Below are 24,076 nucleotides of genomic sequence, written 5' to 3' on the forward strand. Positions count from 1 at the left end.
GAGAGAGAGAGAGAGAGAGAGAGAGAGAGAGAGAGAGAGAGAGAGAGAGAGAGAGAGAGAGAGAGAGAGAGAGAGAGAGAGAGAGAGAGAGAGAGAGAGAGAGAGAGAGAGAGAGAGAGAGAGAGAGAGAGAGAGAGAGAGAGAGAGAGAGAGAGAGAGAGGAGAGGAGAGGAAGAACAGGCAGCGAGTCACGAGAAGATACTAAGTACTAACTTATGCAGTCATCCTTTACTAGGCCCAGATTGACCGACAAACAAACGCGGGGAAAAGACAAGGACAGACAAGGACAGACAAGAAAAAGACAGCTCCACTCGACTCGTCACTCCCTTGATTGGCGGCGTAGTCGATATATTACTGGTTATTAATTGGTATTCATTATCTTACACATACTTGTCAACTGATATCATTCCCAGCTCTGTGTCTACAATCGCGATGCGATCATCCCCTGCGTCCGCCGGCAACACGTGGACCTGGAAATGTCATTCACCTTTCGGATACGTAAGGGTTATTTTTGGTTCAGATGGATTATGAGTAGTATCATTCCAGCCCCAGCACTGCCTGCCTGCCTGCCTGCCTGCTGCTTCACCCATTTAATTGATCGGCATTTATTGACCCTGATGCATCATCCAGTGAGCCTTGAGAAACCAATACTCCCGAACTCTGAAACGCTATGACATAAACCCCCAGCAACGCCATCCACATTGAAAACCCAAGCTCGCAACACGATACAACAAAAACCCTCCTTTTCCCCTTAAAACCAACAAAGAAAAAACAACGCCCCCCAGCTTTCCTATTAATGCAACCCAAAAAATCACTCCTCCTCTCCCCCCGTCATCTCCAACACCCGCCTCACCTCCCCGCGACACTCGGGCATGGCGCCGCGGATCTCCCGCGCCAGCACGTCCCGAAATCCGCGGAACGCCTCCTTCTTCCCCTTGAGGTCCTGGTTGCCGCGCTGCACCAGCTCCACGAACTCGCGTGTGTAGATGTCCGGGTTGCGCGCCGCGTCGACGTAATCAATAATCTCCGGCGGGAGCTGCACGCTCCCCAGGGGAGGGTCCTGCGGGTTGTTACTGGCAGTCGAGGTGGCGTCCGGGTTGGTGGGGGCGGTGTGGGTTTGGAGGGTTTGGAGGGCGAGGGTGAGGTTTTTGCTGGTTTTGCCGAGGGAGTTAGTATTAGGGGTTGTTTGGGTTGAAAGGGGGGGGGGGGAGGGAGAGGGAAACGGCACAACGTACATCTTCCGGACGAGCTCTTGTTGGGTCTCCGGACCGAGGTACCCGTGGACGGCGGATTGGATCTCGAATAGGTGTTGAATGATTTCTTTTAGGTCATCTGTTTGTGAGGGGTTGGGATACATTAGTATACGGTAATGTGATGCATTGAGTAAGAACGTACGGTCGACGGTGGTGAGGGTTACTGGGGCCATGGTGATGAGTGCTTGGTGATGAGAAGCTGAAATGTCTCGGAGGTGGTGCGGAGAAAGAAACCAAACCACGACAAGAGGAGAAGTACGGAAGAATTGCGCTAACCGCTTCGGGATATCCACCGCCCCCGGTGCCCGAGCAACAATCTATGAATATACAATCAATCTGATCTATAATGTCTCAACAATCGATCCATCGAAACGACTCCAGCCTCTAGAAATCATATGCAGCAGTAAGTTATTAGCTTTGAACAAGTCTATCCACGCCACCGATACAATTATAGCTCACACGCTCACATCGCTCACAACCACGCTCTAAGCATATATGTATACCAACGACCAACTATACCTCCTTTGTCCGTAGACTATTAGGAGCCACCCGCGGCAACTCAATCTCCGTCTCCATCTCTAATCCCGATAGACTCGGAAACCGCCGACTGAAGTTGGCCTCCCAATCCTCCCCGCCCGCACTGGCTGGCGTCGCCGCCACCGTGGGACTCCGATCCTGACTGCCCGCTTGGCCTTCCGTCCCCGTGGGCATGCGCAGACTCTTCGGTTTGGGCGGCAGCGCCGGACGTGGTGCCCCCGACGAAGACCCCGGTCGCCCGCTGGCCGTAGCTTGTTTGCCAATGCTCGTCGGCTGCTCGGCTGGCGCACTCGCCCGGCTCGACCGCAGTTCCGTAGGCTTTGCCGGCAAAGCCCCCGCCGTCTCGTCCGTGTATCGTCCGTAGCCCGTCGCCGTCTTGGGCGGCGGAGGAGCCCGGGCCGACTCGCCTAAGAGTGACTGCACCTTGTTCTGGATCGCCTGCGACCGTGGCCCGTCGCGCCACCCACCAGCCCCAGCCCCAGGCTGTCCGCCTTCAGTCACCCGTTTCCGATACTCGGCGGCCGCGTTGGCGACTCGCTTCTCCTCCTGGGAGAGCCGGCGCCGCTCCAGCTCCCGCCGCATCTCCGGCGAGATATCCTCGTTGCCGTCCATGTCGATCAGCTCGCTGGCCGGCTCCGAGGTCAGATCCGCACTCGTGAGCATCATCGGAGACTTGTTGGGTGCCTCTTCGGTAACGGGTGACTGCACTTTGCTCTCCGAGTTACTGTGCTCGAACCGTCGAAAGGCGTCGCCGAACCGCCCCGCAAACATCTTGGTGCCGGACAGCGACAAGGTCGACAAGCTCGACCGTTTGCCGTGTTTGGCTGTACCACTGTACCGCTTGTCGCGCTTCTTGTTGCTTTCTTCTTCCCGCGCGCGTAGATAGTCCACGTCCGACGAGATGTTGGCCAGCGAGTCCGCCTCCGTCCGCGCATGCTGCAACGGTGCCCCGCCCTCATAGTAGGGCGACCGGGGCAGATCCAGGGACGAGCGCGCGCTCTCCGACCCACGGGGTAGGTCGTATCGTGCCCCAGCATGGACCGACACTGGGCGGGAACGACCGTTGGCCGAGCGCGAACGCCCTGCCAGCTCGCCCACCTCCAGATTGCTGGGTCGGCCGCCTTCGAGGGAGGGTCGGGGTGACGCCGACAAATCCGAGATCCGATCAGAGGACCCTCGAGGTTGGACCACGGCGTTCATGGACGGCGATGGAGCTTTGGCTTTGAGGTCCGACTCTGATGGCTGCTTGTGGCTGGATGGGCGTCGCTGATGGTCGGCCGGGGGGAACTTGTAAACAGGGCGACTAGACGGCTTGTAATCGGCCACACCAGGCGTCGGCGGCGGTGAGGTCATCGTACCAGTCGAGACCATAGTAGGTCGCTGCGGGGCAGGTTGGTACAGCGGCACCGAGGCGCGTCCTTCATCGCGCGCATTCTCGACGCGTTCGACCGGAGCAGATTGGGTCGACGGAGGTTGCGTGGGACGCTGGCTGGTAGATCCCTCCGGACCCGGCGACTGGTGCTTGGCAAAGGCATCGTCCGCCAGCGCATTGGTGAGGCGCCGCGCAAGGTCATCACCTTCCGGACTAGACTCCGGCACGGCAGACTCAAAGTCGAACTTACCCCCCTTCTCGTGCAAAATCTGGAATTGATCCAACGAAGGGAAACGGTTGGTAAATTCGTCCGCTGAGTCGCGGGGACGCTGGGCATTGTCAAGGACGGAGAAAGGATCCCCGGAGCCCCGGAATGGGGACGGACTGGGCTTGGCCGAGTGGTGCGAGGACTGCGTCGGTCTCGTCGGACGGCCGCGGCGCATCGGCGCGATCTCAGGAATGATCTGAGTCTCCTGGACCGGCGGAGAGAAGACGGCACCAACCTGTGGCGCCTCGGTGGGAGAGGGCGGTAATTCCTGATACCGGCGGGCTTCCGATGTGGAGCGAGCAGCGTAGATCTGTCCGAGTTGTTAGGACAAGCAATGTGACAGGTAACCGCAGTACTTACATCACCGATGGGGACGTCCTTGCCCTGCATGTGACAGACCTCGCGCACCACTTCATAAATATTCGGCCGCTTCTGCGGAAGTTCCTTCAACATCCAAGCTGGCTGGGTTAGCGCGGCCATCACTACAATGCTCGGGGAACCTACCGATCAGCATCTTCAGGCGTTCCGAGAAGGCCGGGTAACTCGGGAACTTGTAACTGGCATTCAAGATCGCCATCTGGCCAACCTCTTCGAACGGGGTGGTATAATAACACAGCTTGTACAAGAGGACCCCCAGGGCCCAGATATCGCTCTTCTCGTCAATCGGTTGTTTCCGATAGACATCAATCATCTCGGGACTGCGGTATTGCAGGGTGGTATGGCGCTGGACGTCATCTTCAATCAACCGACCCTCGGCGGCGGAGGTGGCGGCCGGGCGAGGGGGCGCGGCCGATCCAAAGTCGCAAAGCTTGTAGAGGGCCGCCCTGCCCTGGCGCGAGATCAGGACGTTCTCCACTTTGAGATCACGGTGCAGAAGCGGGGGCTTGAGGTAGTGCATGCAGGCCACACCTTCCGCCACGTCGGAGAAGATCTTGATGATCTCGGGCTCGGTCAGGCGATTCTGCAGCCGCGTGTTCATAAAGTCGATCAGACCGCCGCCATCGCAGAACTCCATCAGCAAGAACACTTCGTATCCACCACCGCGGAGCTGTGACGCATGGGAGTCGATGTAGGTGACGATGTGCCGATGCCCCTTGAGCTTCTTCATGGTTTCGACCTCGGTGCGCATGTTGGCCAGGGCCGACTTATCCGGGACCGCCACGCGCTTGAGAACTGCGCGATCGGAGCCATCGACGGGTTGGGGTAGGCGCACGACGTAGACATGGGCGAAGCCTCCCTCGGAGAGGTATTTCTCGACGACCACGCGATGGCTGCCAACCTGAACTTTGGTCCCGGGTAGAAAGGTCCCCGCGGGGGCTGCGATCGCCGCTACCGGATTGTAGACGGGGATGGGCAGATGAGGCGCCGCATGACTCTGGTACGAGGCAGGGTTTGGTTGTTGGGAGGACATGTTGCGGGAGCGATCGGATCAGGGGGAGGAGAGGGGCGGAGGAGGGGCCCTCTCGGGGCTCGACGGTCGATGTGGCGGACAAAAAGAGGTCTATGGCTGCTGCATAGGACGCAAAATCAAGAAGGTATCAAGCGATATCGAGAGCCCGGGGTCAGTATCCAAGGGATCGGTGGTGGTGACGATAGTGAGGGTCTAAGGAGCTGAACCCGAGGTAGACGGGGACGAGAGGACAGTTGGCGCGGGGAAGGGGGAGATGTTGTAGAGGATTTCTCCAAAAATGAATGTTAATGAATATAGATCAATGAGTCAGAAAGTAGCGGGGGAGAGAAGCAAAATGCAGCAGCACAAACAGCAGCCAGCAGGACTGAGGGGGGATCGGAATGGATTGGAATGGGGGAGGGGGGGGGGGAGTCGATGAATGACAGGGCAGGGGGAGGTGGAGGTCGGAGACGAGGGTATTGACCGCCTTGACCCAGGAGGGCAGAATGCTATCAACAAGTCTATTTCGTTGTGTTGAACAGGTATATTTACTTCAAGAAAGATTTTGGAAGTGAGAGGTAGAGACAGATGCTAGCGAGCCCTTCTGCCAGCCTTTTCGTCTAATGTGTTGTGGTCTCGAGATAGTTGACGCAATCCGGCATCACAGGCATCACAGGCAGACATCCCATCCCATCCCCGTGATGTTGGCCGGTGGCTGCAATTCACGGGGTCATCTCAGCGTGGCTGTCAGGCGGAGATAAGTCGGAGAGAGAGACGAAGAGGTCAGTCTATCTATTTCTATACTGACAATCAGTCCAGCATCTATTAATAACCTTGAAACAGTTACCATCGCTGCAACTGGTGCTAGCCAAACAACCGTGGACAAGACGATAGAGGTTACTGGCCTGAGGCGGAAAGCATGTGAACGGGATGCAGTGACATAGCTTATGTCAGCTTTAGCATAGCTTCTTCATAAAATCTACCGGGCGACCATCGCCCAAAGCGTCGAAACCAAAACAAACAAAGACCACCGCCTGGTCAGAGCATGCGAGCATGGCTCCACTATGCACTGCAGTATTTTACTCGACTACTGTGTATCTTGCTGGTGATATTATTATCCCACGGTAGCAGCAGCTCATTCTTGCGAAACTTAAGCCTCCTACGGATGGGTTCTCCGTGGTGGAGATTTGATGGCTGGCTGGCTGGCGGACTGGCGGACTGGCGGACTGGCTGGAATGCTTGGGTCCTTGATAGAATCATTCTCCATGGCTTCTCGGAGATCTGCTGGGTCGCTTGTCCGCCGCAAAAATGTGGATGGAGATGGGGATCCGATGTGGGTATCGATCCGTAGATTGGAATACTTACTTTATATGAGTCTATGAGAACTGCCATCCTGTGGGCCGCGTATGCACTGAAACACCACCATTCACACGCATCTTCAGATGCTCATCAAAGATAGATCAATTGATTCAATGAAGAGGTAACACCGACCGTTGCCTCTTGAGTAAACACCCAAAGTACCACCAGAAGTCTCCGAGAGGGTGACACTAAGGTGTCATCTGCCAGGATTATCAGTCAACTAATTCACATTAACTAGTAACTATACAGGCTAGTTTGTAGTGTGTCTGTCAACTGTCCATTGTCCACTCCCGACAACTTCTTCCAACTCTCCCCTCTCTCCTCTCTTCTCTCTTCTTTTCTTTTCTCTTCTCTCAACATCTCCGTCGCATTGACTGCGCATTGACTCTTCCCCCCCCTCTAATTAGTGAGTCTCATCTCCTCCTATTCCAATCCCTCAATGAAAATTGAGAGCGAAGAAAAACAAAACACTGACACCGTCCTATCAGAAACGCGCTGCCACCATCAGCGCCTAATTCATGACGTGCTAAAACACCATGCCCTATCCACGAACACCCCGACACGATCATCTCCCTCACCTGCATTAACACTTCTCGACGGACACAATCAAAATATCCCAGCCAGCGGCACCCTCCACCCCAAACACAATTTCAAAAACAACCGAGTTTGACGGCCGCCCCATCTCTCTACCCCAGACCCTACAATAATACCCCAGCCAAACCCACGGACCACCCGTTGCTGTCGCCAAAACCAACCAACCCTCCACCCTCCACCCTGCACCCCTCAAGAAACACGCCCTACCACCATCTATAACCAACTACATACATCTGTTATCACATCATCAAAATCAGCATCTGGAAAAAAACAATTACCCCACCCAAAAATGGACGACGGTCCACCCCCACCCCCTCCACCACCCCACGGCACCAAGCCGAACACCACCCACGGTGAATACCGCAAAACCTCCGATCTCCCGCCGGGGAATTACGACATCTTCATCATCCCGCCGCACTCCGCAGGCTCCGGCTTCCTCTACCTCCCCTCCCTGCAGACCCAGCGCAACAGCTTCATCGCCGGCTGCGTCTCCACCCTCCTCGCCATGCTGGTCTGGGTGGCCGTCTCCCCGATCCTGAAGTCGTGGTACGCCGCCACCGTCGCCAGCGGGAATGGCATGGGGATCGCCATTCTGGCGGTGGGTGTGGGTGTGGCTGGGTGGGCGTTTGGCGCTGCGCAGGCTGGTACTGGCGGCAGCGGCGGTGGTGGTGACGGGGGCAGCGGAGGTAGTAATCGCGGGAAGCGGGGAGGTTTTGGATTCGGTGGGGGAGGGGGAGGGGGCTTCGGAGGAGGCGGAGGCCCGGGTCCTGGGGGAGGTGGAGGTGGAGGTGGAGGTAATGATTATGCGCGCGGAGGGAACCAGGGCTATGGGAGAGCGCCGGGTGGGGGACATCAGCAACAACACTATGGGGGAGGCGCATACAATAACAACGCGGGAGGAGCAGCACCTCCACCACCACCACCACCAGGAGGAGGTGGAGGACCTTACGGAGCAGGAGGAGGACATCAGTACCAACAACAGCAAGCAGGAGGACCACCACCGCAGTCATCACCGCCGCCACCACCACCACCACCTCAGCCCGAGCCTGAACCTACCCCGTCAGCCTCAAGCAAGCCCTCTAGTGGCGCAGACTGGGAGAAAGCCCGCGAAGAAACGCGACGCAAGGAAGAACTCCGGCGCAAGATGGAAGCCTTCAAGCGCAAGCGCGAAGCCGAGCAGCGCGAGAAGCAGAAGCAGCGCGAGCGCGAGGCGATGGAGCGCGAACTGCGCGAGCGACGCGAACAGCTCGAGAAGGAGATGGCCGCCGCCAAGGAAGCCGCCGCGCGCGAGGCCCGCGAGCGCGCTGAGAAGGAAGCCGCCGAGGCCCGCGCGAAAGCGGAGCGCGAGGCCGCCGAAGCGCAGGCCCAGCGCGAAGCCGCCGAGGCCAAAGCCAAGGCCGAACGAGAGGCCGCCGAGGCGAAGGCGCGCGCCGACCGTCTGGCGGCGCAGGCGCGCGAGCGCGAGCAACGGCGAGCGGCCGAGGCCAAGGCCCGCGCGGAGCGCGAGGCAGCAGAGGCCCAGGCCAAGGCGGAGAAGGAGGCAGCGGAGAAAGAAGCCGCCGCCAAAGCCGCCGCCAAGAAGGAGGCAGATGCCAAATTCGCGGCCCTCAAGGAGGCCGCCGCGAAGAAATACGCCGAGAAAAAGGCCAAAGACGCGCAGGAGGCCGCCGCGGCTGCCAAAGCGAAAGCAGCACCAGCAGCACCAGCAGCATCTGCAACATCGGCTCCACGGACCCCATCCCCGACCAAGAAACCCCCCACCACCTCACGAACCACATCCTCCGCCACCGCCGACGACGACGCCCACTCCTTCCGGCCCTACGACCGCGTCCGCCGCCCCTACGGCACGGCCACGACAACAACCACCTCCAGCTCCTCCGTCTACTCGGAATCCTCCTCGTACGCGCCCTCCCAATCCACGGCGCGCACCGACCCCCCGCCCCCGCCGTCCAACCGGGGGTCCTACGCGACAAAGGACCCCGATAAAGTCGTCGTCCACGGCGTCTACGCCTTCAACAACGCCTTCCTCCGCACACCGGTGGCGCAACTCGTCGCAGGCCAGGGGATGGTCTCCGACGGGCTCGTGCTGCGCATCACAACGGAGGGACTGTTCATCGACGACGACGTCCGCGGCGTGGGCCAGCGCGAGTGGGACGTGAAAGCGTGGACGATGAAGCTCGTCGAGGTGTGGTGCCCGCGCTACGCGGCGCAACACCCGCACCCCCCGCGCGGCCCGCCCCCCGGCCCCTTCACGAAACGCACCAACGAGCCCACCGCCGAGGAGTCGGACGCCTACCTCGCTAATCTGCTGAAGGTGTGCAAGAACACGTGCCGTCTGGCCACCCCGGCCAAGCCCGGTGGGGGATTGCACGTGCTGCGGGCGTCGGTGCGCGACCAGGAAGGGAAACGGTATGTGTTCGTGCTGCAGGAGACCGAGGGGTGGAAGGTGGCCATTGGGCTGCAGCGCTTGCGGCGCGGCACCTTGTCCCGCGCGCTGGGCGTGTCCGGCTTGGCGGCTAATGAGACGAAGACGGTGTTGGCCGGGTTGGGGTATTGAACTCGCGCGCTGTGCCCTAGTCGGCTGAGGTACGGTGCAGTATGTACAGGATGTACGGTACCGAAGCTATGGTATCGGTGACCCTGCTTCTCGTTCTCGTTCTCAATGTGGGTAATAGTGATGATGATGACTGCATGAGCATTTGGCCTGCCTGCGCCTGTTGTATGCATTGCACTGCATGGCGATGATGTTGATACTACTTACTCCCTCCACCCCCCCCTCTCTCCTCTTTCTACCATTTGGTTTGATTGCTTTCCGCGTTCTGAGTGCTTTGCTTCAGATATCCCCCCCTTCGTTTTGATGATCTTGGCTCGGCTTGTTGGGCTTGAGATACCGACCGCTGAGTTAGTCTTCTCTCGCTCGGTCAATGTGGATAGTTACATAGAACATCTTACATCCAGTATATAATCTTACCCTATCCTATTCTATCCCTACCTGTCTGATGCCTACCTGTCTGATGCACAGTACGCTAGGTGTTGTAGAGGTGGCCTGAGAATACCAACCCCTGGTTATAGTGCTAGGTATTCGCCTTGTCAAGGAACCCTAACCGTCAGACCGTAACCCTCACCAATTCAACCAACCAACCCCCAAACTGAATTCCACAGCATAGCCAAACGATCTAAACCACACTACATGGCCAAACAAATCCCATGGCCACCCGAGTCTCACAATCTACAACCCATCTACAACATATCCAACCTCCAGAAGAAGAATAAAGAGTAAAAAAGTATTGATCTCATCCGAATCCAGGATCTAGAAAACAAAAAATAGAGATCCTAGTTGGCATAAACAAAGATTGAGATAAAATAAAAGGTGTGGCAAAACACTAAAAAAGTCACTCATCTCATCCCAGGTATATAACGCCTATTGCCATCACAACAGTACAGAAAGTAAAAAAAAAAACCTGGCTAACAAAATCAAGCACGGAGCCCTCGTTCTCATCTGTCGTTATCGTCTAGTAGCGAAAACCAGAAAGAATTCTTTCTCACTAGCGGAGCCCACGAAACCAGAAATAAAAAAAAATAAGACACACTTTCTTTCCTCCTGATTTGCCCTTGCCATGCATCATGAACAGGGAAAAGTGGGTGGGGGGAAAGATGAAGATTAGAAGAAGAGAAAACAAAAGTCTATCGGATTCAAAACCGTCAATCAACCCATCATTCAACGACATCGTTCTGTTGGTCATGCATGCTGGGATCAGAAAGGACTTCCAAGGTATTAGAAACTTCGTGAGGTTGGAGAGTATAAAAGGAGACACGGAGAGGCTGTCGAAGATGGAGGGTGTCGGATGGGGCGATTGCACGACGAGAAAATGGGTATGTATGGTATGAGCGAATATGCCAATGACAAGGAGTAAAGAAAAGGACCCATCCCGGTTTATCTGTGATGCATCGTGATTTGGCAGACACGGAAGACGGACTTTTTGTGCAATGCGCCCATTTTCCTCATGCAAAAAAACAAGGTTAGGGTCACGCTTAGAAGGAAAATCCTCCAGGGAAACCTCCGCCGCGCTGGCCACCGGCTTGAGCAAAGCCACCTCCGCCGTTCATCATGTTGAAGAGAACGCTGGGGTCGATGTTGATATGGGTGCCACCCATACCGCCCATACCACCCATACCGCCCATGCCGCCCATGCCGCCCATACCTCCGAAGCCGTGCATACCTCCCATGCCGCCGCGGCCAAACATGTCAGCCGGGTCAACGAGGTCGTCACCGTTGTCGTAAGAGGCGCGCTTCCTGGTCACTCGTTAGTATGCTATGATATCAACAGGAATCCAAGGGAGCACATACTGAGGATCAATCAGAGTCTCATAAGCCTCGCCAATCTCCTTGAACTTCTCCTCACCAGTAGGATCATCAGGGTTCTTGTCGGGGTGGTATTGAATGGCCATCTTGCGGTAAGCCTTCTTGATCTCCTGCTCGGAGGCATCCTTGGAAACCCCGAGGATCTTGTAGTAGTCCTTGCGCTGTGCCTTCTTCAGCTCGAACTCAGCCCGGCGGATCTCCTCCTGGATGCCCTTCTCCATTGGGTTCGTCTCAGCGACAGCCTTGTAATCGCGCACGGCTTCCTCCCAGTTACCAGCACCGCCATGAGCCTTAGCACGAATCTTTTGTGCCTTGAGATAGCTGGGGTCCAATTTCAGAGCCTCCGTGCAGTCATTGACCGCATTGTCGTATTCCTTCAAGTTGATATAGGCCTGGGCGCGGTTCTGCAGAATCTTGGCGTTCTGGTCCTTGTTCTTGGGGTCGACCTGGACGGCCTCGGTCCACAACTCGATGGCCTTGCGATAGTCCTTGGCCTTGAAAGCAGTGTTACCCTCTTCCTTGGTGCGCGTCAACTTCTGCACGGTGCGCAGCATCTTGATGGCCGCCTTCATATCGGGATCCAGACCCAGACACATCTTAAGCAGCTTCAACGCCTGATCGGTGTCGCCCATGCCATAGAACGCGCGGGCGCGGATCAGCATCGCATCGGGATCCTGGCTGTTCTCGCGCAGCATGCCAATGGCGATATCCTGGGCCTTGCCGAAGGAGTTGTCGTTACCCATGCGCAAGTGCGCCTCGGCCGTCATCAGCGTCCACTTGCGAGGCTCCTTGACACCCTGACCCAGCATCTGACGCGCCTGGTCCAGGCAGAACAGCACCATCGACACACCACGGTCTTCAGCCAAAGCCTCCTCGGCTTGCTTGACAAACCGGAGCATCTTCTCGGCGGGAGCCTTGTCGGTAGCGGAAGCGGGGGGCTCGACGCGGGAGAGCACATCGAGAGCCTCGGTCGGACGACCCAGACTGACCAAAATGCGGGCGTGACGGTACATGAGCTTGGTGTTGGTGGGGTCGAGTTCGCGGGCGCGCTCACAGTCCTCCAGAGCGGCTAGGTACTGGTTAGCGGCCATGTAGGCGGCCGCGCGGTTGGACAGGTAGACGGACGAGTCGGGGCTGATCTCGAGGGCTGTCGGATGTCACCATTAGATCTTGTAGCGAGAGCATGCGTCTGGACGCGAAAGAACCTACCCTTGTTGAACTCCTCAATAGCGCGTGTGTAGTTGCCATCCTTGAAGAATTTGTTACCGGCCAGCTTGAAGTTGTCCGCCTCGGCAGTGTTGCCGTTCGAACGGTGGGGAGGCGGCGTAGGGTTCCGTTCGGTCTTGCCGTTGACGCCATTGGTGTCGACATCCATTGGGGTGCGGGATTCTTCGCGAGCAGCAGCCATTGCGGAAAGTTGACGGAGTTCGTCGGGATGAAGGTTAAGTGGGTGGAAATCGGGGTCGTGGGTGTATCGATTCCGGACGGCAGACAGCGACGCACGAGGACCGGAGACTGACTTAGTCCGAACGGAGGCTGACTTGGAGGGGGTGGAGGAGGAGCGACTGTGGTGAGTCGGACGAGCAGTGGTGGGTTTGCGCGGAATGGAAGGGTGCTGAGTCGAGGCTGGAACCGATGACGACTGCGGAGCACGTGTCGACGAGACGGGGGGAGAACCGGCGGAGGAAGAGTGAGAGTGTCGAGAGGAAGAAGAAGAGTGAACAGTCTTGGCCCGAAGAGGAGGGGGAGGTCGAGTGGAGGGAGGAGTTGAGGAAGGAGGAGGAGTAGGAAAAGATTTGGTCGCCACCGGCGGAGGAGGAGGAGAGGAGGCGGGAGACGAGAGTGGAGTGGATCGGGTGGAAGTCGCCGCAGAGGAAGACGGGGAGGAGGAGGAAGAAGAAGAAGAAGAAGAAGTGGACAAGGGGGAAGGCGAAGGAGAAGAGGAAGAAGGAGAGGAAGAAGAGGGAGAGGGAGAGGGAGAGGAAGATTTGGTAGACTTGGATTTGGAATGCGAGGATGATTTGTGACGAGAGAAGAAAAGATGCGGGAGACCCATGGTGGATGTCCCGCTGATTGGTGGAGCACAGCGGAGGTGTCGAAGTAGAACGAAGGCGGTGGAAGAAGAGGATGAGAAGAAGAGAAGATGAGAAGATGATGATGATGATGATGATAACACCAGCAACAACAAGTCTAACACTCTCAGCTCGTCTGTTGCAACACCCAACCACTGTACCACAATACACTCTCGATTGATCACTCACTCAGTACAGTGTCCAGTGTCTTGTACTGCGTACTTTCTGTCCTATCTGAATCCTGCTGACTCACTCCCCAAACAAAGAGCGGACAAGAAGGGATAAGCACAAACCCAGTATCAACACTGCAGAACAGAACAGCTCCCAGAGCAGACCAGAGCAGAGCAGAGCAGAGCACAACAACAGCAAGAGCAAGAACAAGAACAGAGCAAGCAATAAAGCAGAAGATTTCCAAGGTCAAGTCCGAATCTCCCTCAAAATAAACCCACCCGCTGTCACCGGCTGTCAGGCCCCAACTCTTTATGGAGTCCGCCCACCCGCCATAATTCCGGAGGCTGGACGTTTCCTGGCCAATATTCGGCCTCCTCTTAGCCTCTCTCTGCTCGCCTCGTCATGCTCCCCTCTTTCGATCAAACATTTTTCTTGGTCTAGTTCCTCTCTTTCAAGCTAGTCACCAAACTACCAAGCTACCAAGCAAGCAAGCAATCAATCAAAGCGCTTCCATTTGGTTCTACCCTTTCTATCTATCTGGGGTGCTGCTGGTCACTATCACTGAACTGGACAGTCTGGCCGATAGACATGGTGCGCTAACAAGCAAAAGTACTGTATTGTACATTGCGTACCTCCTCACCCACTCTGCCCCTCTCTCCCTCATGCTCATCCTGTCTCACCTCGTTTTCTTTCCTTCGCAAAATGCTTAAGCTTCCTCTCCTCCCCTTGAAATTGCCATGCTCCAGCCCAACCCGGGCCCGTGCGCTCCAATCAAAGTTCAATGATCGCTTTGGGCCCGTTGCACATCAATCGCAAGCTAAGAATTAATAGCAGATTCAGTAGCTCCCGTAGCCGCTTGCTGTTTGTCTACGACAGGCGCCTCCCCAGACTGAGGCAGACCACCTCCTAGCAAAACTCCCAGCTGCAGGTCGGCCTCGGCATTACGGACAAGATGTCGGATCTGAGCTTTGAAGCGCGCCTTCTTCTGTGAGCATTGTTTGAGGTGCGGTGCTATAAGGGCACGATGGTAGTCTTGGCGAGCGTCCTGCAATCGTTTCTCGACCAACCGCTCGATCTTAACCTTCAATTCGCGCAACATTGCTTGAAGGGTCTGCTCAACTTGATTCGAGACACTACGAAACAACTGTTCCCCTTGCTTCTCGGCATGGTCAGACATCGTGGTGCGAACCGCTTGCAATGTGCCGATGCCTATGCGTGCCGATCAGTCAATGCACTTTCAACCTGACGTGAGGTCCCTTAACTTACCTCGATGCTCGGCGCATGCTTCGTAGGTCTTTTGGAGTTCCGTAGCAATGTTCTCGCTGAATTTGTCCAGCGCTTCTTTCTGCTTTGTCTTGCTCCACTCTTGCAGATCGTCCATCTTATGCCGCAACATTTCGTGGGAAGTAACCAGTTTGTTCTGTAGGAGCTGGCGTGTGTCTTGAGGGACCTCCCACTTTGTTGATCGAATGGTTTCAGAATGGAAGCGGCTGAGGGCATTCTCCAGTTTTTCCCGCAGAGTTCTGTATGCTTCGGGCAATTTTCTAGCGAACGCTCTAGAGGAGGTTAGACATAGCTCAAAGATATGGCTGCACACTCGACCTACTTGCGCCATCCGGGGCTGGTTTTGGCAAGCATCGGGACTGCTCTGAAACGGGGTCAGTTCCATTAATTACGAGCGATGCACGTCAGATCTATCTTACAGTTCGTCGTTCATGTTCTAGATTTCTGTCAGCTTGGTTTCGATTCCAATACCCATCAGAGGGAGGAAACAGCTCACGATTTTCTTGAAAACGCCCTGGCGGCGACAGATTGCTTGGTAGGTATTATAACGGAATCCTCCTTCGGGTGAAGGTCTATTCCAGGATGCAACCGTCGGAGAAAACGCCTTGTTTCCCTGGCGCCATGCTTCGTCTGACAACCTGTTAGTCGGCTTTTTCGTTGTCGAGCTATAGACTTACTCAGCAGGCTGATGATCTTAACTCTTTGGACGGTAGAAATACAATCATCCCGGCTCTCATCCATGGTCTAGTGTAGTTAGTCAGGACTGCGCTGGAACAAATCTAATTTCGCACCTACCTTGGTCATGTCGTGCAGTGCGATACTGAATCCGGCCTCAATTTCCTGTTTCTCCTGATCAGAGATAGTCGCTGCTGACTTAGTTGGAGAGCACCATATCGCTATTGATTGGAGGAGCGAATTGAGCGCAATCAAGAACCGTTTCGCAGTTCGTTCACGGGATTTGATCGTCAGCGCAACGCAGTACCGCTGTAGAGCAGGAATCTCTGTCTGTTCCAGTCGACAGAACCCACCGACCCGGGTGTCTGGCTCTGGACGGCTACGAATTCCTTGATAAGCTTTAGCGGACACACAAAACACCGAAAGGTTTCGTTCGAGTTCACTATAGTCTCTGGTCGGAGTCTGGGGAATACTTCTATCAGCCTGCTCATCCTCTCGATCTAGGTTCGCAATGGTCTGAGCAAAGTCACGTCTGATCTCATGCTTCGAGAAGTCATTCCGAGCCTCAATGCATCGTCGGAGATCCTCAAACTCAGTTAACTCGTATGTCTGAATTCTTTTTTGGATGAGGCGTCGTTGTTTCTGGAGCTCCCTCCGCTGGGCTTTGTATCTATGCAGCTGGCGCAGGAGTATTGATTGATCACCTTCAGCTTCATCCTGGTCTTCAATGCTTTCTGAAAAGGTCATGGTCGCGAGCAACTCCTCGGGCGTGCTCCTAGCGTTACGGGCCTTCTTCCTTTTTTTTGGAGTAAGCATAATATCGTCGAGATTGAAACCTTCTTCCTCTAACTCCGCCTCCAGCTCTTCGATCTTCTCTTCGATGTCGTCCAGATCATCGGCAATCTTTTTCTTCGACCTTCTGCTTGCTTGAAGCTCTATCTTCAAGCCCTCAAACCTTTCCGATGCTTCAAAATTCTCAACAGGTGGCAGCTCGAGACCTAGAGATTGCACCACTTCTATTGGAACGATGTCGTCGGTCTTGGTGCAGATAAATGTAATATCGTTGAATGCACTGTTCATGTGCATCTGTATTTTGAAATTCTTGCCCAACAGATCATGAGCAACTTTATCACTGACTGCGCGATTAATGGGCGCCACAATCCAATGAGCAGAGCAACAATTCATGTACTCCTTCGCCACGGCCACTCGCGCTGCATTTGAGTCGTAAACTCCGGGAAGATCAACTAGAACAGCTCCTGTCGACAAAGCTCCGGCCCTCACATAGACCCGCACAACGCGAACAAGAGGCCACAGTCCAATGCCCGGGTCGGTGGATTTCAGCTCGTCTGACAAGTCTATCGGCTGTGCAGAAGTGCCCTTCTTCGTCAAAATCTTGGACCTACTCTTTTTCTTGCCCTTGCTATCGATATATGACTTAAGGCTCTCTGAGAAACTCTTAGAGTCATTTTCTTCAATCACCATACTCTGGCCCAGTAGGTCGAATACAACTTTGTCCTCCAAAAGCTTCGAAGGCGAGGTTTCGAGAAGATGCTCCCGCTTCAAGGTTGGATACACAGCCATGATCTTATCCAAGGCGACCGCTGCCTCTGAGTCCTTTGGCATCTCGCCGCGAGCAAGTTCCTCACTATGGTCACCAAGCTCTGCAAATAGAATGTTCAGCTCGCGCTCCCAGTGTCTGAGCTCAATGAATTGAATTTCTGCTCTGTATCTTGATGCTTGCTTGTTGTAAGAGACTTCCACTGGGACCGCTGTGGATGCTCGCATGCAGTCCGTAGTGAGGATGTGTTTTTCATCGATTAGCGCGTTGATCAAAGATGATTTTCCCGCGCCAGTGCTTCCAACAATCCCAATGACGACCTTTTCCTTGCGAGCTTTCGAGATCGTTCGCTTGATCTTGGTGACCCAGTCGGCTTCAGTGTCCCAGTCATCGGACGCACCAAAAACTTCGCTCATCTGCGCCAGCGCCTTGAGGCCCTTCTTCACGGCTGTCTCCAGCGCCTGTATGTTTTCATCCGCGGCGTTGCCGACGTTGTTATTCTCCGAAGGCGCTTCTCTCATCGCAGTGTCCGGATTGTCAACGACTTGCGGAAGCTCCCTGATAGCAGCGGAGGCTTCCTCTTCTTTAACTTGGACTGGATGCGGTCTAGATCCAGTCTCGGAGCTCAGCAACTTTGTCACTGCTATCTTGAAAGCATCGACTTGGGACATCAATTAGCATCACAATCATAGTTCAACGAGATGAAGGAGATAAGTGCAAATGGGGTTTGTGTACTTACGCTGGATTGAGGAAGTGGTACCCGCTTCGTCGGGATCTAGTTCTGCGTAACACTTTGTGTAGAGCGCATTTGCAAACTCGATATCGTTCACCTGCTGCCGCTTGTATTGATCCGAGGAAGCTAGCTCAAGAGCTCGCTCTAAGTACCTAGTTCGAACTTCGCGTTGTGCGACTTCCCACCTCGTTGCGAAATCGGGGCATGGGGATGCTGCAATGTATGTCTTAGCCGATCTCATCGCTCACCCAGCGAAAAGGTCAACAAAGCGCCTACCACTTTTGTGCCTCTTATAATCATGAGCATCCCGATGCGACTGTTCAGCTACATAATGTGTCTTGGCCAGGTGGTCGATTAAAGCCACATCATTCGGCTCCGACAAAGTGGCGGTCAGATCCATGTTCCTTTGCCCGAGGTACAGAGGGCCAAGATTCCAAGCTGTATCTCAAAAGCCAGTAGGCTTGTAGAAGCGAGAAATCGAGGCTGAGAATGCTTATCCGAATAAATTCTTTCGAATGAAGTTGTGGGGTTGAGCGGTCGTAGCAGGGAAGAGGAAGGCAAAAGAGAAAGAATGAAGGAGTAGGTGGTGTGGGAAATGAAAGACACTTGAGGTGAAGAAAGAAAAAGAAAAAGGTTAGGATGAAGACATGGGCAGATTTCCTCTCTGTGTTATGGCGACTCAGGCCGGGTCCAGTATTCACTGACCGTCACTATGTTATGCTGTAGGTGGGAAGACATGTGTTATACCAACTTCTGCACAAGCCCCCCAGTGTTTGAATGCGATACGAGGTGTACACCACTAAGAAGCAAAGGGCACATGAAGCGCAAGTAAAAGATATTACAATCAAAAAATAGGAATCAGCACAATTGATTAGCGATAAAGTATAAGTAGCTTAAGTAAACCAAGATTAAATCCAAATTGGGGGTATCATCGCTCTCTGATGCAGCAAAAAGGGCCAAAATGAGCATAAAAGCAACCAAGATACAGACAGAGAAACAAAAGAACCACAGCTTGACTCTCCAAAATGTTTTCCACTCATCATTCCAACACAAGATGAGACAAAGTACTAGTCAGAGGTCTTCCTCAGCCCGAGAGAGCCCGGTTTGCTCTCCTGCAAGCCACAGCTGACCAGCGCGACCTCCGGCTACTGCCATCCTCCCTTGCTCGATCGGAAAGCGGAACGAACGGCCGATCGTAGATGTGATGTTCATATGGTGGAGGCTGGTCGGAGTATTCCGAGTCGGAGGCGTAGTCATCGAACACTGATGGAGAGGATGGATGCCCACCTCTACCAGTAGCACTGTGTATCGGGCGAGGAGCCAGCGGGGAAAGATATGGTGCCGATGACAAGGGTGACGGAGGTTTGAGGACCCATAGTTCTTCCGACTCAAGCCAGATGAGCTGGCTGGCCTGTTGAGTGGATGTCTCGCGGGACACTGGGCCAGTGGTGCGAGCGGGCTGAAGAGTGAGGTCTGTCATGCTCCTACTTCGCGACGCCCAGGGAGAATAAGCAAACGATGACGAAGGCGGAGGAGGAGGCAGGTTGAGAGCCGGGTAGGAGGATGTCGATGGGCTTGCTTCGCGAGGGCTGGGTGTGCTCAGGTCCCCAGTTGAGTGTATTCTGAAATGACAGCGGCGGCAGAGGCTGGGGTCTTGTCGCTCTTGGGGTGAATATGGATAATAATCTGTCTTGGGCCTGGGAGAGTCGCATGCAGAGGCAGGACGCTGAGGCAGTGTGCTAGCCAAGCCAGTATCAAGGCGAATACGTGGAACAGTCATGTATTCCTTTGGGCTCTCCGAGAAGACAGTAAAGCGGGAATCCGCGATGGGAGGGCCTTCCAGCGACGAGAGATCCATTCGGACAAGTAGCGACGATGGGGAAGGGCTCAGAGCGATGAGTTAAGGTAAAGCACAAGCAGCCGAGACGACCTGATCGCGAGAACGACCATGTGCTTCGGGTGGTACGAGTCGAAATCGGGAGGCAGTAAGGTGGAGGGGGGTACGAGGGTTGCAGGAGGGAAAAGTCATGCGAGAAATTGGACAACAAAAGTCCCGACAGCGGCCACGCTGTTGTTTAATAGACATGAAGTCGAGGCGGAGTCACCAGCATCACGACGCCGAGCGTCTTGCTAAACTCTCCGATGTGCACGGTCATGACGGCCTTCTTTGACGGTCACAGTAACAAAGAAGTCAGATGGGACAAGACAACCAACAGGGCCAATCCGCACGGAAAGCCTTACTTGCGCCTCATTGTGGGCTCACCAGATCCAAGCTATCTGGGCGCGATGAGGGGAGCGGTGGAGCAAACAGCTCATGAACAGGTCGGGAAGGATTGAACGATCTCAATCTGTTGGTGGAGGAGACTCGGGTTGCCCGGCTGGTGTTCGCCTTGGTATGGAAACCAGCCAGGAATCCGATCCGTCGGGAGCTTTCTGCCCCCGCTATAGAAGGATTTTCCTGTTTGCCCTATAACCTCCTATCCAAGTCCCAGGAGGGGCAGAGGGCGTTCCGCAGCAGGATTTGGGGGGGTGGTGCACCCTATGTTGTGTGATGTGCAACCACTATGCCCAAAGCAGAACGAAGCAGAACGCGGGGACGCCGAGAAAAAGCATGCCTTCCTGCATGGAGCGACATCCATGGACTGCAGACGCCATGGTAAGGAGCTCATGTTTCAGGGTTGAGAGCTCTCAAAGGGATTGAGGAAGCGGAGGCTGCGTGATGGCCGCAGGCGTTGGTGTGTTGGTGGCAAGTCAATGGTTCGGAACACTGCCACTTCCTTTGTTATCCGAGCTTGTATCCGCTTCTGCATTACGGCGGAAAAGGTCAATCTATTTGGGTCATTAGACTCCAGATGGATCTCCACCCCACAGAAGGATGATAAGTAAGAGGCCCCTTTTCCGCGTGTCTCTGTTGGTGGTGAGAACAAGAGTTCGAGGTACAACGCGAGTAGAGGCAAGAGACTGCTGTTGTTGTTGTTGTTGTTGTTGTTGTTGTCAGACCGACAATTAGAGGGAGGAAGGGAAGGAAGTATGAGAAGCGACGGGCCGAGACCAACACATGACCAGTCAACCCGAATGGGGGAGGAAGAGGAGGACCGGAGTCGGAGTTCGTAGTCAGCAAAGCCTTAGGAACAGCAAGAGAACATCGATTGATCATAAATAACGATAACTACAGCAATAACAACACACGCACGCACACAGCCACCATCACGTCCCTCTCGTCCTAGTTGGGAGACCAGATAACAGAGACCCTCCTCTGATGCTTCTAGAAACCACCTCCAAGAATCTCTCCAACCTAAAAAGATAGGGCTGACGGTGACACAATTGACCAGATAAAGTCACTTTAATTTAGCACATGCTTTTCATGGACTGACTAATAACCCACTCCAACATAGAATATGAAACGAGCGATGAACCACCACCACCACCACCCATCTCACTGGCAGTGAGCAGTGAGCAGTGTGCAGGGGACAGGGGGCAGGAGGCAGGGAGGCAGTGTTCATATACTTCAGCCTCAACTCTGCTTGGTCACCTACGTGTTGTAGGACGAGTATCACCAATGAAACGCACCGCGATCGGATCCGACCCGGTCGCCGATTGAAGGATTGCCTGTGAAACCCTCGATGCTGCGGCCCCCAACCTAACACCCATGCACAATCACACCCTCTCTCTCCCCCTCTCTCTCCCACTCGTCTCCGGATTCAGCCCCATCGCCCAGCCTATCCTTGCCTCTGGATTTTGTGGGCACAATTGAACACGTCAAGACCCCAGCAGCAGACTAGACCACCTACGGCTGAACGAAGCGATCGGTGGCAGGTCACCCACCGTAGGCTTGGTTGGGCTGGCTGGGCGGGGTTTTCTGCGCAAATAATCAATCTGCAACAAACTCTGAATTTTGAGATCTCGCGGTCAAAAGGTAATAGATTCATCAAGTGACAATTCAACCTGAAAAAGATCGACCCCAAGATAAAGAAGAGAAGAAAAGTAGCATTGGTAAAGTAATCTATTACTGCTTCGATTTGGGTATGTGAAAGCAATTTCATGGGTTACATTAATCGTATCCAGCCACCAAAAAAGGCTTCACTGAACCCCGCAAGGCGTTCCAGGAAGCATGTAGAGAAAGTTAGATAGGTCAAAGAAATATTTCAAGCAACGAATCGGATTTCTCTCCCAGAAAGCAAAACCTCGACACTAAATATAGCACAAACCGCCAACAGGGTCTCTTCATTTATACACACGCGCCCTAGGTTATAGGGTTTCCCCCGCCCGTAGTTGACGGCCGGACTCTCATGAAGGACCCGGGGCTACTATGGACAAGAAGGGGGAATCTAAGCAAGGAAAAGAGCGGCGGCGGCGGCGGCACCAGCGAAGGCAAAGGAGTTGCCGTTGATGGCACTGGCAGCACCGGTGTAGAGAGCAGCAGAGGGGGAGGGGCTGTGCACCGGGTTAGCGTCTGTTTGGTCTGCATACATGCATGCACTGCAAAGAAAAAGGGAAATACTCACGTAGCGCTGCCGCTAGGGTAGCCGCTGCCGATGGCGGCAGCACCGCTGGGGATCAAAGCAGCGGACTTGGTGGGCTTGCCGCTGCCGGGCTTGCCAGGGAGGCCAGTGGCACCAGCACCGAGAGTGACGGTGGAGTAGGTGACGGTGGGAACGCAGGTGGTCACAGCGATGACAGTGACGGAGCTGCTGGCAGCGGCGGGGGGAGCACCACCGGCAGTCTCGGCAGAGGCGCCGGAGGGGACAACAGCGGGAGCCGAAGGAGCGGAGCCGGAGCCGCTAGCGGGAGAGCCACCAGCAGGGGAGCCACCGGCGGGGGAGCTGCCAGCGGGAGCCTGGGGAGCAGCGGTGGTACCAGCGGCGGAGGCACCCTCGGGGACAGAGGAAGTGGGCTGCTCAGTGACGGAGGAAGCAGGGACCTCGGGAACGGAGGTGGTGGTAGCAACGGGAGAGACGCCCTCAGTAGTGGTAGCAGCGACAGCCTCGGGGGTGGAGGTCGAGTGGACACGTCCAGGGCAGTTGGTGACGGTGGGAGCGCAAGAGATGATGGTCACATCCTCAGTCTGGTAGACGGTCTCGACATCCTGGGGGATGGCAGCAACGAGGCTGGCGAAGAGGGCAACGGTGGCAACGGAGAAACGCATCTTGAATGTTGTGTTTGTGGGTGTGGTGATAAATCTAAACCGTCAAGGTTGATTCTGTTATTTGGATTGGTGGTAAAGAGAGTGTGAACAGTTGGGCTGTGTTTAAAAGAGTGGCAGACCGAAGTCAAGAGGATTGATTGCTTCAAGCAGTTGAATCTGAGGAAAAGAGAAACAGAGAAGAATCAGAGAAGACTGGAGCAGGAGGAGGGGGGGAATGAGAGCCTTTGTATCATCCCGGAGATTAACCTGGAGATCGTTTCAGAGCCGAAAAGGGGAGAAGCGGGCTGCAGGCGAGTGGAGAGAACCAACAGGCGTCTTAGTCTACTGTGTACGGAGTAAGTCTTGGATGTCTAATGTTGGCTCTTGGGGCGCGGTGTAGGAGAGTAGATTTAGTCCAGGATAGTATAGTCTAGTTTGATAGTTTGATACTCGAAACCTCATAGGCAGTTTAGGGGTCAGAAACGGGTCCACTCTCATCTGTCTTTTTTTTTTTCTTTTATTTCACTATGGTCCTCGTGGGATAGTCTCACGGTTGGTCCCTGTGCCCACTGCCCAGGTTCGGTCCAAGCGCGGGCGGTTTTGAACTTCTGAACTTCTGATGGATGATCGGTTGTTCAATTGCTTCTTTCGACCTTGTCGACTTCCCTTTTTGGTTGGATCTTCTGCGCTTAGGGGTTCTTTAGTGTCCCTAGTAGTCCCTACTACTCCGTACCTGGGTCGGGGTCGAAGTATAGCACTCCCAGCTATAGGTTTCCTTTTACTCGTACCTGCATATCATGTATGTAGGTACCCTGTGGCAGTATGAGTATTTCTCGAACGACCGGACCAAGCTCTGTGGTAGTTTCAGGATTCATGCCGAGTACACAAGCGAGGAACAGAAAATGCGTATGTGCTGAGACTGGCGAGACACCCAGAAGTTTGGGCTGTCACACCGCACCCAGCAATATGAGAGTCAGGGGCAGCAACTCAATTACGGAGTAGTCTAGTCTACTCTAGTCTACTGAGCCACAGGAAACGTTTGGAGGCCCGCTTAGTAGTCCGTGTTTCACCTTTCCTCTTTAGGCCAATCAGCGCGCGCTTCCGTGGGTCACACAACAACTGCTGAAGTTGTCCCTGACGCCACCGACCATTCACCGTCTTGGCTGACATCCCGCTGTGGCTCGCTTCCCCGCTGTCCTCCCCTCCACGAAATCCCAGTGGCCAGCACAGTGGGTCGACTCATTGCCCCTGTCTCGCTGCTGCGAAGTTTGACCTTCTTCCATTGTGCTTGCTGTTCATGTGGTTATTGTTGTTGTCTTGCT

At 54.8% G+C, this 24,076-nt stretch overlaps 6 protein-coding genes across 6 annotated transcripts; 1 reads left to right on the forward strand and 5 right to left on the reverse strand.

The window, feature by feature from the left end:
- Window positions 1-811: 811 nt before the first annotated feature.
- Window positions 812-1,426, reverse strand: nut2 (mediator complex subunit NUT2; the record flags this gene model as incomplete). Its single annotated transcript, XM_020200713.1, has 3 exons — window positions 812-1,151; window positions 1,236-1,332; window positions 1,396-1,426. 3 exons carry the CDS (start codon window positions 1,424-1,426, stop codon window positions 812-814), a joined length of 468 nt encoding a protein of 155 aa, XP_020059182.1.
- A 340-nt stretch (window positions 1,427-1,766) lies between these two features.
- On the reverse strand, window positions 1,767-4,841 carry ASPACDRAFT_11016 (putative serine/threonine protein kinase; the record flags this gene model as incomplete). The annotated part of the gene is made up of 3 exons (XM_020195454.2): window positions 1,767-3,740; window positions 3,791-3,888; window positions 3,935-4,841. The coding sequence occupies 3 exons, from the start codon at window positions 4,839-4,841 to the stop codon at window positions 1,767-1,769; spliced, it is 2,979 nt and encodes a 992-aa protein (XP_020059183.1).
- Window positions 4,842-7,062: 2,221 nt separating this feature from the next.
- Window positions 7,063-9,693, forward strand: ASPACDRAFT_1853415 (uncharacterized protein; the record flags this gene model as incomplete). The annotated part of the gene is made up of 1 exon (XM_020197307.1): window positions 7,063-9,693. The coding sequence occupies one exon, from the start codon at window positions 7,063-7,065 to the stop codon at window positions 9,328-9,330; it is 2,268 nt and encodes a 755-aa protein (XP_020059184.1). The 3' UTR covers window positions 9,331-9,693.
- Window positions 9,694-10,805: 1,112 nt separating this feature from the next.
- ASPACDRAFT_113250 (DnaJ and TPR domain protein) lies at window positions 10,806-13,192 on the reverse strand (the record flags this gene model as incomplete). Its single annotated transcript, XM_020195706.1, has 3 exons — window positions 10,806-11,067; window positions 11,122-12,283; window positions 12,346-13,192. The coding sequence occupies 3 exons, from the start codon at window positions 13,190-13,192 to the stop codon at window positions 10,806-10,808; spliced, it is 2,271 nt and encodes a 756-aa protein (XP_020059185.1).
- Window positions 13,193-15,482: 2,290 nt separating this feature from the next.
- ASPACDRAFT_12711 (uncharacterized protein) lies at window positions 15,483-17,372 on the reverse strand (the record flags this gene model as incomplete). The annotated part of the gene is made up of 2 exons (XM_020196998.1): window positions 15,483-16,684; window positions 16,742-17,372. Coding segments are annotated over 2 exons (1,833 nt in total), but the record flags the coding sequence as incomplete, so codon positions are not given.
- A 4,241-nt stretch (window positions 17,373-21,613) lies between these two features.
- ASPACDRAFT_75950 (GPI anchored serine-rich protein) lies at window positions 21,614-22,883 on the reverse strand. The gene is made up of 2 exons (XM_020204597.1): window positions 22,135-22,883; window positions 21,614-22,063 (listed from the first exon to the last, which is right to left on the reverse strand). The coding sequence occupies exons 1-2, from the start codon at window positions 22,773-22,775 to the stop codon at window positions 21,958-21,960; spliced, it is 747 nt and encodes a 248-aa protein (XP_020059187.1). The 5' UTR covers window positions 22,776-22,883; the 3' UTR covers window positions 21,614-21,957.
- Window positions 22,884-24,076: the final 1,193 nt, after the last annotated feature.

This window comes from Aspergillus aculeatus, assembly GCF_001890905.1.
Source record: "Aspergillus aculeatus ATCC 16872 unplaced genomic scaffold ASPACscaffold_3, whole genome shotgun sequence".
In the NCBI taxonomy this organism is placed as follows: Eukaryota; Fungi; Ascomycota; class Eurotiomycetes; order Eurotiales; family Aspergillaceae; genus Aspergillus; species Aspergillus aculeatus.

What these genes read in the sequence shown, in the direction of transcription:
- ASPACDRAFT_75950 (XM_020204597.1), bottom strand. Translation starts at nt 22,775, where the DNA reads ATGCGTTTCTCCGTTGCCACCGTTGCCCTCTTCGCCAGCCTCGTTGCT. An exon ending in TACCCTAGCGGCAGCGCTAC is followed by an intron (nt 22,064 to 22,134) that starts GTGAGTATTTCC and finishes CCCGGTGCACAG; the next exon opens with CCCCTCCCCCTCTGCTGCTC.